General features: G+C 45.1%; 1 protein-coding gene across 3 annotated transcripts in view; it reads right to left on the bottom strand.

The window, feature by feature from the left end:
• The window catches only part of golga4 (golgin A4), a 297,304-nt gene that overhangs the window by 212,689 nt on the left and 64,197 nt on the right, over positions 1-20,418 (bottom strand). For all 3 annotated transcript variants that reach the window (XM_072467359.1, XM_072467360.1, XM_072467361.1), the window contains exon 6: positions 16,229-16,285. In XM_072467359.1, the coding sequence (XP_072323460.1) occupies positions 16,229-16,285 (57 nt within the window). The remainder of the gene's footprint in view (positions 1-16,228; positions 16,286-20,418) is intronic.

Below are 20,418 nucleotides of genomic sequence, written 5' to 3'. Positions count from 1 at the left end.
TATGTTTTGGGCATGTCCGAAACTGAGGGAATTCTGGCAGATGTTATGTCAGAAGTCCTGGAAGGTAGGGTAACTCCAAGTCCAGAATTAGCAATATTTGGGATGTTGGAAGATCCTGGGGCAAAGGGGGGGGGGGGGGGAAGAGAGAGGCCGATATTCTGGCCTTCTCCTCCCTGGTGGCCCGGAGACGGATCTTGCTGAGATGGAGGGACTCGGAGTCCCCAAAATCAGGAGTGTGGGTCAGTGATATGGTAGAGTTTCTCAGTCTGGAGAAAATCAAGTTTGCTTCAAGAGCATCAATACAGGGATTCGTCCGGAGTTGGCAGCCGTTCATCGATTTCTTGAACAAAACCTGAACGTCAACAGTAAGGGGGGAAAAGGGAAAAAGGGGGGGGGGGGGTAGGAAAATAGCAGGCATGGTAATGTTAAAGAAGGACAGGGAATTTAGCATACGGGTAATTGGGGAGAGGGCGGGAGAAGTGGGGTACGTGGTCTATTGTTTGTTGTTATTTTAGGGGGTATTTTGTGCGTCGACACGAGCGGTTATTTTAGAAATGTCTATATGTTAAATTGTGAAAATTACAAATGCTTCAATAAAATATATATATTTTTTTTTAAAGAAAATCAGATGAGGAGCAGGCCATTCGAGCCTGCACCACCATTCATTATGATCATGGTTGATCATCCAGCTCAATAGCCTGATCACGCTTACCCCCATATTCTTTGATCCTCTTCGCCCCAAGAGCTATATCTAACTCCTTCTTGAAAACATACAATATTTTGGTTTCAACTGCTTCCTGTGGTAGCGAATTCCACAAACTTAGCGCTCTCTGGGTGAAGAAATTTCTTCTCATCTCAGTCCTAAAAGGTTTACCTCATATCCTTTGATTATGACCTCTGGTTCTGAACACCCCCACCAATTGGGAACATCCCTGAAGGCTATTCCAATATTTATTGTTCTTTATTAAAACAAAGTTTGGCATTGTGTCAGCACCAGCTCTCCAAACGAGCATGGCTTCATGCTATTCCTTTACCTTTTCTCCATACTCCTGCACATTGTTTCCATTCAAGTAATCATCGAATTTCCTCTTGAATGCTTCGATTGAACCTGCCTCCACCACATTTCCAGGCAGCGCATTCCATCCCCAAACCACTCGCCGTGTGAAAAAGATGATCCCCTCCCAATTACCTCCATTTAAGTCTCAAGTCTTTCTGCACAGCATTCACAGCAGAAATACATCATTTAGCCCTTCAAGTCTGTCCCACTGTTCAAATACTGTTCAAATCATGGGCGGCACGGTAGCACAGTGGTTAGCACAGTTGCTCCACAGCTTCAGGGTCCCAGGTTCGATTCCCAGCTTAGGTTACTGTCTGTGCAGAGTCTGCATGTTCGCCCCGTGTCTGCTTGGGTGTCCCTCCGGTGCTCCAGTTTCCTCCCACAGTCCAAAGATGTGCAGGTTAGGTGGATTGGCAATGCTAAATTGCCCTTAGCGTCCAGAAAAGTTTAAGTGGGGTTACTAGGTTACGGGGATAGGGTGGAGGTCTGTGCTTAAGTAGGCTGCTCTTTTCAAGGGCCGGTGCAACCTCGATAGGCCAAATGGCCTCTTTCTGCACTGTAAATTCTATGATTCTATGAAATACAGTATGATCTTAGCAGTATTATATTCACTGATTCCATAACCATTAACTTCCATGGCTAACAAGATCTATCAATCTCAATTTTGGTATTTATTTAAACTTGCCTCAATATTTTTTGGGGGCAAGACTTACTTCCAGAATTTTCTCACCCTTTCTGTGCACAAGTGCTTCCCAATGCCACCACTATCCAGCTTTACATTTCAAGTTTTGCTCACTTGTTCTGCAATTCCCCCAATTCCCCCAAAAAGAAACAGTTTATCTCAATCTACTTGATCAAATCCTTTGATCATTTAACACCTCAAATAATTCGCCCTTCAACAGTCTATCATCAAGAGAATTCAAGCCTAATCGATGCAACCTGTCCTCAATTTTATTCTTTAAAAACTCTGTGAATCTGTGCTGCATCCCCTCCACTGCCAATATATCCTTTGACATGAAATTGTTTCAAAGCGTATATCTTTGCAATCAGATTAAGGGGGAAGGCCATGATACAGCTGGAGGAGACAACACAAAAGGCTGATTCTAGAGGGCAGTGCTCCGAGGATCCAGAAAGGTGTGCCTTTTGATGCACACTTGGAACTCAGGGGGTGGCAAATTTGTTGTTGGATGTGAACTTTGGATCCAACCCTACATAAAAAAAAGGAACTGAAACTTTACCTGGGAACTAAGGAAATTTGGCATGTCTATGTTGGATCTTACCAACCTTTACAGATGCACCATAGAAAGCATCCTATCTGGCTGCATCACAGTCTGGTGTTATGGGCCAGGGTTTAGAGAACCCCAATGTGTATCATGGAGTTCACCTGACCCACAACTTTTAATAGATTGTGGTATGGGGAGCACAAGGCCCACTCTACAGGTGTGGTAGAGCAGAAATGGAAAAGTATTTTTTAAAAGCAAAACAATGTTTATTCTATGAACTCAAGTTAACCTTGTTAAAACATACAGTGATCATCTTAGCAACCATCAATTCAAATACAACCCCCAAAGAATACAACACTAAGTAATGCTTAAGCTGCCCTTTTAACATCCATAAGACTTGAAAAACCTTGAAAACAGAAGCACATCAGGTTTAAGTCACTACTGAGAGCAGTTATTAGTTTTAAATCATCAAAGGATCGATTTTCAGTCTTTGTATTAGAGTGAGAGACTCATACACCTTCTGGCTGTGACTGCAGCTATCCAGCTCTCCAGCTCTGAAGAACGAAACTAAAACTCACTCTGCAGCAAACAGCCTAAAATGAAAGTGAAAAGCTGACAGACAGCCCAGTTCCACCCACTCTCTGACATCACTGCAGTAGTAAACACCCACTTCTTAAAGGTACTCTCACTACAGATATTTATATACACACCCATTTATAAACACCCATTTCTTAAAGGTACTCTCACATGACACTGGTATGGCAACTGCTCGGCCCAAGACTGTAAGAATCTACAAAGAGTCATGTACACCGCCCAGCCCATCACGCGAACCCACCTCCCAATCATTGACTCGGTCTACACCTCCCGCTGCCTTGGGAAAGCACAATCAAAGACCCCTCCCACCTGCCTAATTTACTCTTCCAACTTCATCCATCAGGCAGGAGATACAAAAGTCTGAGAACACACATTACCAGATTCAAAAACAGCTTCTTCTCCATTGTTACCAGATTGCTAAACCACACTCTTATGGACTGATCTGATCGCTTCACACATCTTCTCTACCGAGTAGTATTAAACTCCTGTACCCAATGTCTGCGTCTTTATATTTACATTGTGTATTTTATGTTTGCCCTATGTATTTTCTTTTCATGTACAGAATGATCTGTCTGAACCATATGCAGAACAATACTTTTCACTGTACCTCGGTACACGTGACAATGAACAAATCCAATCCATTTGCACAATTCAATCCACTCAACTAATCCAACATCATTTGGAACCTTCAGTTTCCATCTACATTACTTACTTTTCCACCAACCTTTGTGTCATAAGCAAACATGGGTGTACATCTATTTCATCACCAAGTCATTTACAAAATAAAAGCATTAAAAGCAAAATACTGCAGATGCTGGAAATCTGAAACAAAGCAGAAAATGCGAGAGAGAGAAAACTCAGTAGGTCTGGCAGCATCTGCATAGGGAGAAATAGGATTAACATTTCGGAGCTAAAGATGAGTCATACGGACTCAAAACGTTAACTATATTTCTCTCTCCACTGATGCTGCCTGACCTGAGGTTTTCCAGCATTTTCTATTTTTTGTTCTAAACAGCAGATCCAATTGGTCCCATTTTGACAACTGGAGTATGTACTTATTATCCTTACTCTCCTAACTCCTAAACAATTGCCTTCCTATTTTAATAGCTTTCCTCAATCCAGTGCACTCCTTTTAACAGTCTCTTTTACATAGAAAATAGAATTAGAAGGAGGCCATTCGGCCCTTCGCGCCTGCTCCACCATTCATTATGACTGTGGCTGATCAAGTCCAATACCCTTGATCCCTTTAGCTCCAATTTAATTGAATGCCTTGTGCAACTTCATTGAATGACTTCTGGAACCCAATATAAATAACACAAACAGCACTCCCTTAGCTATCACATTCAATACCACCTCAAAATTAAATTTGGTTCTTCAGACGTGACCAACTTGATTGAATTTTTCAACGAGTTCACTAGGTGTGTAGATGAGGGAAATGCATTTGACGTTGTCTACTTGGACTTTTGAGAAGGTCCCATATGGGAAACCGATAGCGAAGGTAAAAGCCCATGGGATCCAACAAAATTTGGCAAATAGAATCCAGAATTGTCGATGTGCACTTGCAATGCCAAGACAACAAGGCTATGGGCCAAGTGTTGGAACATGGGATTAAATATTTAGTTGGTTATTTTTGATCAGCGCAAACGTGATGGGCCAAAGGGTCTTTTCTGTGCTGCATACCCCTGTGACTCATCAATGCAATTTTATACCAGAACTCTCTGGTCAACTCATATTTCCAGTCAGGATGGTGAGCAGCTTGGAGGAGTACTTCCAGGTGGTGGTGTTCGCATGTGCCTGTTGCCCTGTCCTTCTGGGTGATAATGGTCAGAGGCCCAAGAGCTCATCCACTCTGTCCTGGATAACAATCCTCTTACTGTAGGAATAAGTCACTCTGAACCATTCCCTCAGCCTAAATATATGCTGTGAACATTAGTCAATACTGGTTTGACAGATTTATGGGTGTCGAGGGTTTTGAGTGGCAGGCAGGGAAGTGGAGTTCCGACCACATTCAGTTCAGCCAGTGCATCCGAGCAGTGCATTATAAATTTGATCATGATCTTCTAAGACTTACACTTGACTCTTTAGGCCATGGAGTTCAGCAACCTACTGGTTTTGTTGACTGGTACTTCAGAAATTGACAAGCCAATTTAACAAGATCCTAAACACTTTTCAAATTTCTCAGAAAGCAAAACTGGAGCAATTGATCAATTTTTTCTTTCTCGTACCCAGTAATATATAGTGCGCAATTTTGTATTTTGTACTCCCTGAGCTGTCTCCTCAGATTCCGACACTAAAGAAGCTCGATGCCATCCAGGACAAAGCAGCCTGCTTGATTGGCAACCCATTCACAAACATTTCATCACACCACCACCAATGCACAATGGCAGCAGTGTGTACTGTCTACAAGCTGCACTACAGGGACTCGCCAAGAGTCCTCAGACAGAATCATCCAAGCCTCTGACCATTACCACCCAGAAGGACAGGGCAACAGGCACGTGCGAACACCACCACCTGGAAGTACCCCTCCAAGCCGCTCACCATCCTGACTGGAAATACATCACCATTCCTTCACGTTCGTTGGGTCAAAATCCTGGAACACTCTCCTTAACAGCACTTCAGGTGCACCTTCACCACATGGGATGCAGCGGTTAGGCAGCTCTCAAGGGCAATAGGGATAGGCAATAAATGCTGGCTTAGCCAGCAACACCCACGTCCCATAGATGAATTTTAAAAATCATCACTGAACTTAACGAGGTGGCACTGAATGTCTGAATGCAAGGTATTCAATATCATCTATAAACAGAGGTCCAAATATTGAACCCCGAGGCAAAAGTAACAACTGAGTCAGAGTACAGGAAAATAGAGGTAGATAGAGAACCTAGTGGAGTGGTGTAACGACAACAATCTCTCCCTCAATGTCAGCGATACTAAAGAGCTGGTCATTGACTTCAGGAAGCAAAGTATCGTACACACCCATGTCTGCACTAATGGTGCTGAGGTGGAGATGGTTGACAGCTTAAAATTCCTAGGTGTACACATCTGACCCGGTCCACCCACATAAACGCCACGACCAAGAAACCACAACAGCGTCTATACTTTCTCAGGATACTATGGCAATTTGTCATATCCACCTTGACTCATAGAATTTACACTGCAGAAGGAGGCCATTTGACTCATCAAGTCTGCACCAGCCCTTGGAAAGAGCGCCACAACTAAGGCCACACCTCCACGCTATCCCCATAACCCAGTAACCCCACCTAACCCAAGGACACTAAGGGCAATTTAGCATGGCCAATCCACCTAACCTGCACATCTTTGAGCTGTGGCAGGAAACCAGAAAACCTGGAGGAAACCCACGGGGACACGGGGAGAACGTTCAGACTCCACACAAACAGTGACCCAAGCCAGGAATCGAACCTGGGTCCCTGGAACTGTGAAGCAACAGTGCTAACCACTGTGCTACCGTGCCGTCCTTACCAATTTTTACAGATGCACCATAAAAAGTATTCTATCTTTTTGTATTACAGCTTGGTATGGCAACTGCTCGGCCCAAGACCGTAAGAAACAAGAGAGTTGTGAATACGGCCCAGTTCATCATGCGAACCTGCCTCCCATCCATTGACTCCATTTACACTTCCCACTGCCTTGGGAAAGCGGGCAGCATAACCCCTCTCACCTGGGTTATTCTCTCTTCCAACCTCTTCCATCGGGCAAGAGATACAAAAGTTTGAGAACACGCACTTGTCATGTGAATGTTCCTTTAAGAAAAGTGTGCTTTATCAAATGGCTGCAGTGATGTCAGTGTGGATGGTGCTGAAAGCTCTTTTTGGCTCTGTGTTTAGTTTTGCTTTCAGTTCGGTGAAGGAAAAAGAACTAAAATGGACTGTGTTATTATAAATGTTTGCGTCTTTTGTTTTGTTAAAAAAAAACATTCACTGTCAATATTTCTTAAAGGAAAGTGAAAAGGTGAAAAGTGAAACCATCTTAAAGTTGATGGGTTTTATTTTCTTGGGGGGAGGTGTCATGTGAATGTTCCTTTAAGAAAAGTGTGCATTATCAAATGGCTGCAGTGATGTCATTGTGTGGGTGGGGCTGAAAGCTTTTTGGCTCTTTGTTTAGTTTTGCTTTCAGTTGGAGAGCTGCATTCAAACCAAGATGTGTGTATTGAAATCTCTCTCTGCAATCTAAAGAATGTTTCCAGATCACTTGATGATTTCAAAGTGTTACCTACTGTATTTGTTAAAAAGGTTTTTTTGACTTATGGATGTTGTTTGGAAAGTTATTAAGGGTTATCTATAGAGAACTGTATCTTTTTGGGGGAGTTATCAGTGTTGGTAGTTGATAAGATGTTTATTGTGGGTTTATAAAATGTGAACTGGATTCATAGAATAAAAATTGTTTTTGTTTTAAAATACTTTTAGTTCTCTGTTGCATCACACCTGTAAGGTGCGCCCTTATGCTCCCCATAACCAAAATCTATTAAATGTTGTGGGTCAGGTGAACTCCATAATATACTTTGGTGTTCTCTAAAGCCTGGCCCACAATACACTAATAAGATTCAAAAACACCTTCTTCCCCGTTGTTACCAGACTCTTGAATGACCCTCTTATGGATTGAACTGATCTCTCCACGCACCTTCTCTACTGAGTAGTACTACACTCCGTATGCTTCACCCGATGTCTCTGTGTATTTACAGTGTGTATTTATCTTTGTGTATGGAACGATCTGCCAGGACTGTACGCAGAACAATACTTTTCACTGTATGTCAGTACACAACAATATATCTAAATCTTCCTCCCACCATTACATTACTCAGCCAACAAGTACTGAATGTTCACTATGCTTCATCCATTTTTTAATTCATCCAAAAAATCTAACTATATGAAATATCAAATATATTCCTTGTATCCCTGTAACAAAGTAAGAGGACTCCGTTTTACATTAAGTATTCAATCACATAGTGATCTCATCCCTCCATGATAGAAGTAAAACTGAAGACAAATTAAACCCTCCCTTAGGGGAAGGAGTATGAGATCCCTATCTGATAATGCCCTTGCAGCGAGTTTCAAAGCAGCACTGGCATGGCCTGGGAGCTCTTGTCCACCATGCTTTGAGTTGAATATACTATGATATTGAAAAGTCACAGCTGAAAATAACCCTCAATAAATGGATTTTGGGCTGCCTTGCTGGCTTAGGAGTTGATCACACAATATAATGCTGAGACAAGAGCATTCCACGAAGGTCACAAGATTGATCTCTGACGGTTCATCAGAGCTGGGTGACTGCATGGAACAGGAATAGCGACAGGGTTAAAAAAGGCTCACCATTGCTCCAGCTCCAGATCTCTACCTGCTAGAAATGATTTGTGTACGAAGAATTAAATTGGCATCAGCTGCGCTGGACTCTCAAAAGAATGGCCCTTGGGAGAGCTATCTGAAGAGCTATCAGTCCCCTTGCACGAAGGTGTATTTATAAGCATCTCCTGTGTTTATTTTTAATAAAGAAAAACTCCAAAGCATTTCAAGGACAGAGGCCACGCGAGAACAATCTCAGGATATTCCAAATAAATATTTATGACATGGTGTCACTGGTGTAATTTAGGGTAACAGGGGTCATTTCGGCATAGCAAGCAGCCACTAAAAGCACCAACATAAATGACCAGGTAATCTGTTGTAATGATGTTTTTGAGGAATAAATATTGGCAGGAGAATTCTCCTACTCTCTCTGGAATAGTGTCATAGGATTTTTTAACATTTTTTTAAAACATCCGCCTGAGACAAGGCTTAAATTTAATTTTAATTCTAAAGACAGATTTTTTAAAAGGTAGATGAGGGAATGAGCCACAAGCAATGAAGGGAACGATCTGATGGAGTGATCAAGAGCTCAGTCAAAGAGATGGGTTTGGATCAAGCTTTTAGAAAAGCAGAGCGGTGGAAGGGACAGTTACAGAGAGTAGAGCCAATGCAGTTAAAGGCTATGCCACACTGGTAAGGAAACAAAAGGAAAAATGTAAGAGAGAGTAGGGATTGAAAAAGAAAGAATGGAGGATGGAATACTGAGCTCAGCGAAAGAATGCTTGAAGGTTTCCAAAGGGTTTTGCCGATGGCAAGGACAGAATATTAAATCATGCAAATGCAGACAGGAACCAATGTAAATCAGCAAGGGAGGAGGTGATGAAAGGACAGGATTTGGCACAGAACAGAATACAGTGGGGTAAAAAATTTTTTTTTTTTTTTTTTAAATATATTTTATTGAAAAGTTTTTCTAAACAACATTTTTCCCTCTTACAAAACAAACGGAACGATAACAAAATAGAAATTTTTAACAATACACAAGTAACAAAACCCCATTATCTATTGACCTATATTAAACTAAACCCCACCCCACCCCCTCCCCCCTCCCCCCCCCCTTCCCCCTGGGTTGCTGCTGCTGGTCATCTGTCTTCGCTCTAACGTTCCCCTAGGTAGTCGAGAAATGGCTGCCACTGCCTGGTGAACCCTTGAGCCGATCCTCTCAGGGCAAACTTTATCTGCTCCAGTTTAATAAACCCCGCCATATCATTTACCCAGGCCTCCAGTCCGGGGGGTTTCGCCTCCTTCCACATAAGTAGGATCCTGCGCCGGGCTACTAGGGACGCAAAGGCCACGACATCGGCCTCTTTCGCCTCCTGCACTCCCGGCTCTTCCGCAACTCCAAATAGAGCTAATCCCCAGCTTGGTTTGACCCGGGCATTCACCACCCGCGAGATCACTCCCGTCACTCCCTTCCAATACCCTTCCAGTGCCGGGCACGCCCAAAACATATGTGCGTGGTTTGCCGGGCTCCCGCCACACCTCCCACATCTGTTCTCCACTCCAAAGAACCTGCTCAATCTTGCCCCCGTTATGTGTGCTCTATGTAGCACCTTAAATTGAATCAGGCTAAGCCTGGCGCATGAGGAAGAGGAGTTTACCCTGCTTAGGGCATCAGCCCACATGCCCTCTTCTATCTCCTCCCCTAATTCTTCTTCCCACTTTCCCTTTAGTTCTCCCACCGACTCCTCCCCCTCTTCCCTCATTTCTCTGTAAATCTCTGACACCTTGCCCCCTCCGACCCACACCCCTGAAAGCACCCTGTCCTGTATCCCCTGTGTCGGGAGCAACGGAAATTCCCTCACCTGTTGTCTAGTAAACGCCCTCACCTGCATATATCTCAAGAAATTTCCCCGGGGTAACTTATACTTTTCCTCCAATGCTCCCAAGCTCGCAAAAGTCCCATCTATAAATAAATCTCCCACCTTCCTAATTCCCAACTGGTACCAGCTCTGAAATCCTCCATCCATTCTTCCTGGGGCGAACCTATGGTTGTTCCTGATAGGGGACCCCACCAGGGCTCCCCGCACCCCTCTCTGTCGCCTCCACTGTCCCCATATTTTCAGTGTTGCCGCCAGCACCGGGTTCGTGGTATACTTTTTAGGTGAGAGCGGTAGCGGTGCCGTCACCAGCGCCTCTAAACTCGTCCCTTTACAGGACTTTCTCTCCAGTCTTTTCCACGCCGCTCCCTCACCCTCCATCATCCATCGACGTATCATTGCCACATTGGCGGCCCAATAATAATCTCCCAAGTTCGGTCGTGCCAGTCCTCCTCTATCCCTACTACGCTGAAGGAACCCCCTCCTTACTCTCGGATCTTTCCCTGCCCACACAAAACTCGTGATGCTCCTATCTATTTTATTAAAAAAGGTCCTGGTGATTAATATAGGGAGACATTGAAATACAAATAAGAACCTCGGGAGGACCATCATCTTAATTGCTTGCACCCTGCCCGCCAGCGATAAAGGCTGCATGTCACACCTCTTGAAGTCCTCCTCCATTTGTTCTACCAGCCGTGTCAAATTAAGTCTGTGCAAGGTTCCCCAGCTCCTAGCGATCTGAATCCCCAGGTATCGGAAGTTTCTTTCCACTTTCCTTAGCAGTAAGCCTTCTATCTCTCTACTCTGGTCCCCTGGATGTATCACAAATAATTCACTCTTCCCCATGTTTAGCCAATACCCCGAGAATTCCCCGAACCTCCTCAAAATTCGCATAACCTCTATCATCCCCCCCCGCTGGGTCCGACACGTATAACAATAGGTCACCGCGTATAACGAGACTCGATGTTCTTCTCCCCCTCTAATCACCCCTCTCCATTTCCTGGAGTCTCTCAACGCCATGGCCAGAGGTTCAATTGCCAACGCAAACAACAATGGAGACAGCGGGCATCCCTGTCTTGTTCCCCTATATAATCGGAAATACTCCGATCTATGTCGACCTGTAACTACGCTTGCCGTTGGTGCCCCATAAAGAAGTCTAACCCAGCGAATAAACCCGTTCCCAAACCCAAACCTCCTTAACACTTCCCATAAATACTCCCACTCCACCCTATCAAATGCCTTCTCTGCGTCCATTGCCGCCACTATCTCTGCCTCCCCCTCCACTGGGGGCATCATTATCACCCCTAATAGTCGTCGCACGTTAACATTCAGTTGTCTCCCTTTTACGAACCCTGTCTGGTCTTCGTGCACCACCCCCGGGACACAGTCCTCTATCCTCGATGCCAGTACCTTTGCCAGCAACTTGGCGTCCACGTTCAATAGTGAAATAGGTCTATAGGACCCGCACTGCAACGGATCTTTGTCTCTCTTCAAAATTGGCGATATCGTCGCTTCCGACATCGTCGGGGGTAGAGTCCCCCCTTCCCTGGCCTCATTGAACGTCCTCGCCATTAACGGGGCCAACAAGTCCACATATTTTCTGTAGTATTCCACCGGGAACCCGTCCGGCCCCGGAGCCTTCCCTGCTTCCCAGTCCCTTAATAACCTCGTCCACCTCAATCGGCGCCCCCAGGCCTGCCACCTCCTGCTCCTCCACTTTCGGGAACCTCAATTGGTCCAGGAACTGCCGCATCCCCTCCTCTCCCTCTGGGGGTTGAGACCTATACAGTTCCTCATAAAAGGTCTTAAACACCTCATTTATCTTTCCTGCCCTTCGCACAGTGTCTCCCCTTTCATCCCTAATTCCTCCTATCTCCCTCGCTGCTGCCCTCTTTCGCAGTTGGTGCGCCAACAGGCGACTAGCCTTTTCCCCATATTCGTACCTCCTCCCCTGTGCCTTCCTCCACAGTACCTCCGCCTTTCTGGTGGTTAGAAGGTCAAACTCGGTCTGGAGTTGTCTCCTCTCCCTGTACAGCTCCTCCTCCGGGGTCTCTGCAAATTCCCTGTCCACCCTTAAAATTTCCCCCAGTAATCTATCCCTTTCCTTGGCCTCTGTTTTCCTTTTGTGGGCCTCAATAGAGATCAGCTCTCCTCTGACCACCACTTTTAGTGCTTCCCAGACCACTCCCACGGGGACTTCGCCGTCGTCATTGACCTCCAGGTATCTCTCAATACACCCCCTCACTCTTGCACACACTCCCTCATCCGCCATCAGTCCCACATCTAATCGCCAGAGTGTTCTCTGCTCCCTGTCCTCTCTTACTTCCAGGTCCACCCAATGTGGGGCATGATCCGAAACCGCTATGGCTGAGTATTCAGCTTCTTCCACCCTAGAGATCAACGACCTTCCTAAAACAAAAAAATCTATCCGGGAGTACACTTTATGGACATGGGAGAAGAAGGAATACTCCCTAGCCCTAGGTCTAAGAAATCGCCATGGATCCACTCCCCCCATTTGGTCCATAAACCCCTTAAGTACCTTGGCCGCTGCCGGCCTTCTTCCGGTCTTGGGGTAAATTTTTAACAAATAAGATCTCATGAAGTGTGAAGGAACAAGGTAACAAAAACATGGCCAAAGAGTTCAGCAGTGGCAAGACTGAGGATGGACTGAAAATAATCCAATTATCCTTTCATAGGATACTATCATTTTAGTGATATTTTACTTAGTGAATTTTAATCCACTGGTTTAAGTTTCAAAATAGAGTCCAGCTTGTCTCCTATCCACTCATTATGTAATCTTAAACAGTTATCCATGTTCCTATAATTTGGGTCCATTCCAATTTTATCAAGGTAATGCATTTATGTATTAATGTACAAATGTAATAAATCACATTTATTCAGAACTCTCCGAATAAAACAGACCAAAATTTGCACTTTCAGATTTAATCCCATGTGGTACCCAGTTAAAGTGCATACTCCTTCACGTAACTCAAAGTTTTTTTCTCACCCTTTTAGCTATGGCTTTCATTAACGATAAGGAACAATGGTATGCATTTGCAGTTTGATGAGCTGTGCCAGTATTTCCCTTGCTATGTCTTGAACTGCATGTGTGGAGTCAGGCAAACTATCTTTGAAAATCGTTTTATTGGCTTTTCTCATATTTATAAACAGTTGTTACTTATATACATTACATTTTTCTTGCCCGCGCTAATTTGCATTATTTTACAGAGAGGTTTGTTTTGTCCTTCATTTGACTAACTGTACGTACATTTTGCTGCCCTCTGGATCGGTCTATGATATCACCCACCCCCCCATTGATTTCAGCGCCCTTCCTCTTCCCTTGTGGTCCCGTCCCCACCACTGCCCCCAGGTTGCACAGTCCTTTGATTCTTCATCTTTTTTTCCCCCCCTGGCTTACTCCTCATTACTGGCCTCGAACAGGTTATGGAACAGGCCAACGAACTGCCCCCAAGTATCCAGGAAGCCTTCCTCTGACCCTCGGATGGCGTACTTAATCTTCACCAGATGGAGAAATTCCGAGAGGTCAGCGAGGCAGTCTGCAGCTTTGGGTGGTGCTGCCGATCGCCAGCCGAGCAGGATTCTCCAGCGTGTAATTAGGGAAGCAAAAGCAAGGGCGTTGGCCCCCTTCCCCATGTGTAGCTCTGGCTGTTCCGATACCCCAAAGATTGCCACTATTGGGCATGGCTTCACCCTCACCCACACAACTTTGGACATTGCCTCGGAGAAGGCTGTCCAGAACCCAGCAAGCTTGGGGCAAGCCCAAAACATGTGGGTGTGGTTGGCCGGGCCCCTCTGGCACCGCTCACATTTGTCCTCCACCTCCGGGAAGAACCTACTCATTCGGGTTCTGGTCAGGTTCTCTGTGCACCACTTTGAGCTGCATTAGGCTTAGCCTTGCGCAGGAGGAGGTGGAGCTCACCCTGCTCAGTGCTTCGCTCCAGAGTCCCCACCCTACCTCTGTCCCCAGTTTGTCCTCCCATTTTTGTCTGGTCCCGTCCAGTGGTATTCAGGCTCTGTCCAGTAGCTGTCCATATATTTTCCCACATAGCCCCCTCTTCTCGCTGCTTGTGCCTATCAGGTCCTCTAGTAGTGTGCTTTCTGGGGCCCCGGGGTACCCTACTGTCTCTTTGCGGAGGAAGTGCTTTATTTGGAGGTATCTCAATTTCTGTCCTCTTGCTAGTTTCCACTCCTCGTCAGTTCGCCCAGTGTCGCCAGTCTGCGCCTTACGTAGAAGTCCCCAAGCAGCACGGTAGCATGGTGGTTAGCACAATTGCTTCACAGCTCCAGGGTCCCAGGTTCGATTCCCGGCTTGGGTCACTGTCTGTGCGGAGTCTGCACGTTCTCCCCGTGTGTGCGTGGGTTTCCTCCGGGTGCTCCGGTTTCCTCCCACAGTCCAAAGATGTGCAGGTTAGGTGGATTGGCCACGCTAAATTGCCCTTAGTGACCAAAATTGCCCTTAGTGTTGGGTGGGGTTACTGGGTTATGGGGATAGGGTGGAGGTGTGGGCTTGGGTCGGGTGCTCTTTCCAAGAGCCGGCGCAGACTCGATGGGCCGAATGGCCTCCTTCTGCACTGTAAATTCTATGAAATCTATGAAAACTGTCAGTGTGCCCCCGTCCCGCCTCCATCTTTTGAAGGTAGTATCTAGCATGGCTGGGGGGAATCTGTGATTGCCGCAGATGGGGCCATAAGGGACTTTCTGGTTATCCCGAAGTGCTGTTTCAACTGGGTCCACGTTCTCAGCCTGTGGCTGCTACCACTGGGCTCGTTGTGTACCTTGTTGAGGACGATGGGAGTGCTGCTGTGGCCAGGGCCCAGGGGGTTGTTCGTTTACAGGATGCCTCCTTCATTTGTACCCAATCTGTGTCCGGTTCTTGTACCCATCCCCTCACCTTTTCTGCCGTTGCTGCCCAGTGGTAGTATTGTAGGTTCGGTAGAGCCAGGCCCCCTCTGACTTTCCCTCTTTTCAAGTGTCGGCTTGGGAATTCTCGGGTTCTTGCCCCACCCACACAAATGCCATGATTAGCCTATGTTCGGTAGAGCCAGGCCCCCTCTGACTTTCCCTCTTTGCATAGTCGGCTTGGGGATTCTCGGGTTCTTGCCCCCCCCCACACAAACGTTTTGGAAAAAGGCCTTGGGGATGAAGATCGGAATGGATCTAAAGAGGAAGAGGAATCTTGGCAGTACGTTCATCTTGATTGCCTGCACTCTTCCCGCCAGGGAGAGTGGAGTAAGCCCCACCGTTGAAGATCTTTTCTTACTTCCTCCACCAGGCTGGTCAGGTTCCACTTGTGGATCTGTGTCCAGTCTGAGTCAGGCAAATTAAAGTAAAAGATCGTGTCTTTAGCTGTTTACCAATTTTTAAAAAATAACAACTGTGGTAAGATCATGTTCTCGCGTGAAGTTTTTTTGTAACTTATAGATGCATAAAATATTTCCATGAGCTCCAGAGGCAGTCTGGCCAGTATGCAAAAGTGCAGAAGTGCATTTCTGAAGGACTTACTTCTTCTATCAGCCAACATTATTGTTTCGAGCAAGGTTATTTTGGTGGGTGAGGGTTATTACTACTTCCAATGCAATAAAGAACCATCAACACTTCCATTTGCATGTCTTGTGCATTCTCAGTATGCTAGAAACAAAACTGGAAAACTGCTGAACAGAACTTGTACATAAATGCATACATTCAATGTGCAGCTCCACATCAGCCTTCAAATTACTTTTTGCTCCACTGAAATCAGACTACACAATGCTTCAAATTTCAAAAAGACCAAAATATCATACTATTAATTTAGCATTAGTTCATTGTGAAAATTTAGTTTTCTTTTTCACCTTTTCCATGCATCAAACATATTAAGCATTGTTTTCACGGACATCAGTTATTTTGCTGCAAGGGTTTAGACTTATATTTTGCGACAATTTACAACCAATATTGCTATAGATATTATTGGCACTTCCACTGTGCAAAAACAAATGTCTAGCACACAAATCAACTTTTACATGTTTTCAAATAAAAGTTTCCAAATAAAAAATAAAAATGAAATATAACTCAAAAGTCAATAAAAATTCAACAGGAGGATAACTTCAGAAGGTTCGGAGGATTCCATCACCCTCGAATTTCATGTTGGTTAACGGACAATTTAATTCAAAATGTACAGGGTCTTACCTCACGTAATTCTCCAATCCTGCGCAGAGCTTTATCTTGACCCTGACTCAAAACCACCTAAAAACAAAGGACAGAAATCAATGATTGAACATAATGAATTAACATTCCATTTTACGTTCCTCAGCAAACTGCATTTTTCATCTTTTTTTAATATTTCTACACCCAAATCCTGAAATCAAGTTATGTTTTCAAACATTTCATTGTATATCACAATTAACTATTGGGATGTAAAATATGTTCCACATAAAATTTATATCATTCTTTTCATTGACATTTCAAAAGCAAGCTTCGCATAAAACTATGTCTGTGTTATGACAAACAAATTAACCAAGCTTAAGTCAGCCATGTCATTCATGACTGACTCAGAAAAGGCTTACCAAAGCAGAAATTAAGCAGATGCAAACATTCGGAAAACTATGCTCAATAACTTGATCTGTGTAATGTGATTGCGCAGGGGAAGGTCGATTGATGTGACTGCATCGTGGAATCAATAATCAAACTAAATCAAATTTCTCACCATTGAACGATACAGAGTCAAGTGCATTGCTTGTAAGAGCTACTTCTGTATCTTTCAACACACACAATACTTTTTGTAATATTGCATGTAATATTAAAATTTAAGCCACTTAATAAAGATGATCTCATTAAATGTTGGTTGCATTTCCATTATTTAGTTCTGAATGCTGTGGTGAGAGCAGAGGTTCCACAAATGTACAGCCAGAGCCAAGCTCATGGCACCATGGAAGCCCCCGCTTTACAGAGGAGGAGGAACATCAAAAAGGCTACCATGAAAGGGGAATAAACACTTAAAGAAAAAGACTGCCATTTTTGTGGTCCCAGAAGTGACTCCAGGGTGGTATGTTATTCCTCTGGTAGCATGGTCAAAGATGTTGCTGTGCGATTACAGAGTATTTTGTGGGAGAGGGGACTCGTCGAAGGTTATGGACTATTGTTGGTATCAATGACATTGGTAAGAAGGGTGAGATCCTAAAGCCAGATTTTAAGGAGCTAGGAAAGAAATTAAAAAGTAGGACCTTAAAAGTAGTCATCTCTGGATTAAACTCCCTATACCACATGATAATAAGTACAAAATTAGAAAGACAGAACAGGCGAATGTCTTTCTTTTTCCTGAACCAAGGTTTCCCCTCCATTATGGTTGGCAGGGCCTTCAAGCGTGTCCCATTCTCCGCACCTCTGCCTTCACCCCTGTCCTTCCCTTCTAGAACCATGATAGGGTCCCCCTTGTCCTTACTTTCCACCCCACCAACCTCTGCCTTTTTAGCATGATGCCACCAAAAACATGATAGAATCATAGAATTTACAGTGCAAACAGAGGTCGTTCAGCCCATCGAGTCTGCACCTGTCCTTGGAAAGAGCACCCTACTTAAGCCCTCACCTCCACCCTATCGCAACCCAGTAATCCCACCTAACCTTTTTGGACACTATAGGCAATTTAGCATGACCAATCCACCTAACCCGCACATCTTTGGACCGTGGGGGGAACCCGAAGCACCCGGAGGAAACCCACGCAGACACAGGGAGAACATGCAGACTCCGACGGGGAGAACATGCAGACTCCGCACAGACAATGACCCAAGCCGGGAATCACACCTGGGACCCTGGAGCTGTGAAGCAACTGTGCTACCGTTCCGCCCATCTTGCCCTCACCTCCCCTGTCAGAATTCCACAAAGAACGTTCCCTCCAGACACCCTGGTCCACTCCCCCAACACTGCATTTCCTTCTCACAGCACCTTCCCGTGCAATCGTAGAAGGTGCAACAACTGCCCTTTACCTCCTCGTTCCTCACCGTCCACGGCATTTTTCAGGGGAAGCAATGTTTCACTTGCACCTCCTTTAATTTAGTCTACTGCATTCACTAGTCACAATGCAGTCTCCTCTACATGGGGGGAGGGGGTGTGGAGGAGAGACACTTGTCATTTCAACTCAATATCCTTCTCTTATGCCGACATTTCTGTCCTCGGCCTGCTGCAAGGTGCCAGGGAAGCCCAACACAAACTGAAGGAACAACACCTCATCTTCAGATGAGGTACTTTACAGTCTTTTGGATTTCATAGAGTATCACAGAATTTACAGTGCAGAAGGCGTTAATACGGAGTTAACTTACAGCCCCTGAACTCCCCTCTTCCAATTTGATATTTTATTCCCCAACCCCCTCTCCCATAGGGTCACCGGTAACTTGTTTTGCTTGCAGTGCTGATCCTTGTTCTGCCATTAACACATTCTGGTACCTTACTTTCCTGCCATTATTTGCACCTTCTTTAGTCTTTAGCACTACCATTAACACTCACTTGTCTTGTGGCAATGACATATTTGCCAATCTCTCCTGCGGTCCCACCTTCTAGTTTGCTCCACCTTCTCCACCCCCCTCTCCCAACGATATAATCCATCACATTTCTGCCCCTCATCACCCCTGAAGAAAAGTCATACGGACTCAAAATGCTGAGCCGTAGGTGCACTTTCTGCTTCTGTTTCAGATTTCCAGCAACTGCAGTAGTTTTCTTTTATTACAGATGAATGCATGGCTGGAGAAAGGGTTTTAGATTCCATGGGGAGGTAGGACCTGTACAGCAGGAAGTTTCACATCAAGAGGGACCTGGCCGGGTGCAGCAGGGAAGCAATGTTGCAAACAGAAGACCAGAACGTTACTAAGCAAGTATGGGTGGCAGACAATACACATGAATGAGCTGTTCAGTGATTAGTGGCATGAAAGCCAATGCAGGATTAAGACAGATGAGCTGAGGGCACAGACAGACACGTGGACGTATGTAATAGCTACGACTAAAACGTACAGAGGGGCAGGAATTTCAGTTCAACATTCCTGGTTATAGGATTTACAAATGGCATATAGAAGGGGATTTAAAAAAGAAAACGCAGGCAGTATGGTGGCGCAGTGGGTTAGCCCTGTTGCCTCACAGCGCCGAGGTCCCAGGTTCGATCCCGGCTCTGGGTCACTGTCCGTGTGGAGTTTGCACATTCTCCTCGAGTTTGCGTGGGTTTCGCCCCCACAACCCAAAGATGTGCAGGCTAGGTAGATTGGCCATCCTAAATTACCCCTTAATTGGAAAAAATGAATTGGGTACTAAATGTATTTTAAAAAACACTGGTTAAAGAAACAATTTCAGTTGTGAGGACAGATGGCGTGCTATAACAATCATCAAATGAGGCCTTATGAATTGAACAAGTGGCGTACCACAAGGATCTGTTCTGGGGCCGTTGCTGTTTGTCATTTTCATCAATGACCTAGAGGAAGGCGCAGAAGGGTGGGTGAGTAAATTTGCAGATGATACTAAAGTCGGCGGTGTTGTCGATAGTGTGGAAGGATGTAGCAGGTTACAGAGGGATATAGACAAGCTGCAGAGCTGGGCTGAGAGGTGGCAAATGGAGTTTAATGTAGAGAAGTGTGAGGTGATTCACTTTGGAAGGAATAATAGGAATGCGGAATATTTGGCTAATGGTAAAGTTCTTGGAAGTGTGGATGAGCAGATGGATCTAGGTGTCCATGTACATAGATCCCTGAAAGTTGCCACCCAGGTTGATAGGGTTGTGAAGAAGGCCTATGGAGTGTTGGCCTTTATTGGTAGAGGGATTGAGTTCCGGAGTCAGGAGGTCATGTTGCAGCTGTACAGAACTCTGGTACGGCCGCATTTGGAGTATTGCGTACAGTTCTGGTCACCGCATTATAGGAAGGACGTGGAGGCTTTGGAGCGGGTGCAGAGGAGATTTACCAGGATGTTGCCTGGTATAGAGGGAAAATCTTATGAGGAAAGGCTGATGGACTTGAGGTTGTTTTCGTTGGAGAGAAGAAGGTTAAAAGGAGACTTAATAGAGGCATACAAAATGATCAGGGGGTTGGATAGGGTGGACAGTGAGAGCCTTCTCCCGCGGATGGAAATGGCTGGCACGAGGGGACATAGCTTTAAACTGAGGGGTAATAGATATAGGACAGAGGTCAGAGGTAGGTTCTTTACGCAAAGAGTAGTGAGGCCGTGGAATGCCCTACCTGCTACAGTAGTGATCTCGCCAACATTGAGGGCATTTAAAAGTTTATTGGATAAACATATGGATGATAATGGCATAGTGTAGGTTAAAAGGCTTTTGTTTCGGTGCAACATCGTGGGCCGAAGGGCCTGTACTGCGCTGTATCGTTCTATGTTCTATGTTCTATGAA

The sequence above is a fragment of the Scyliorhinus torazame genome, chromosome 11 (assembly GCF_047496885.1).
Source record: "Scyliorhinus torazame isolate Kashiwa2021f chromosome 11, sScyTor2.1, whole genome shotgun sequence".
Classification (NCBI taxonomy): Eukaryota; Metazoa; Chordata; class Chondrichthyes; order Carcharhiniformes; family Scyliorhinidae; genus Scyliorhinus; species Scyliorhinus torazame.
The sequence above is the reverse complement of the archived record's forward strand: the minus strand, read 5'-3'. Positions and strand labels throughout refer to the sequence as shown.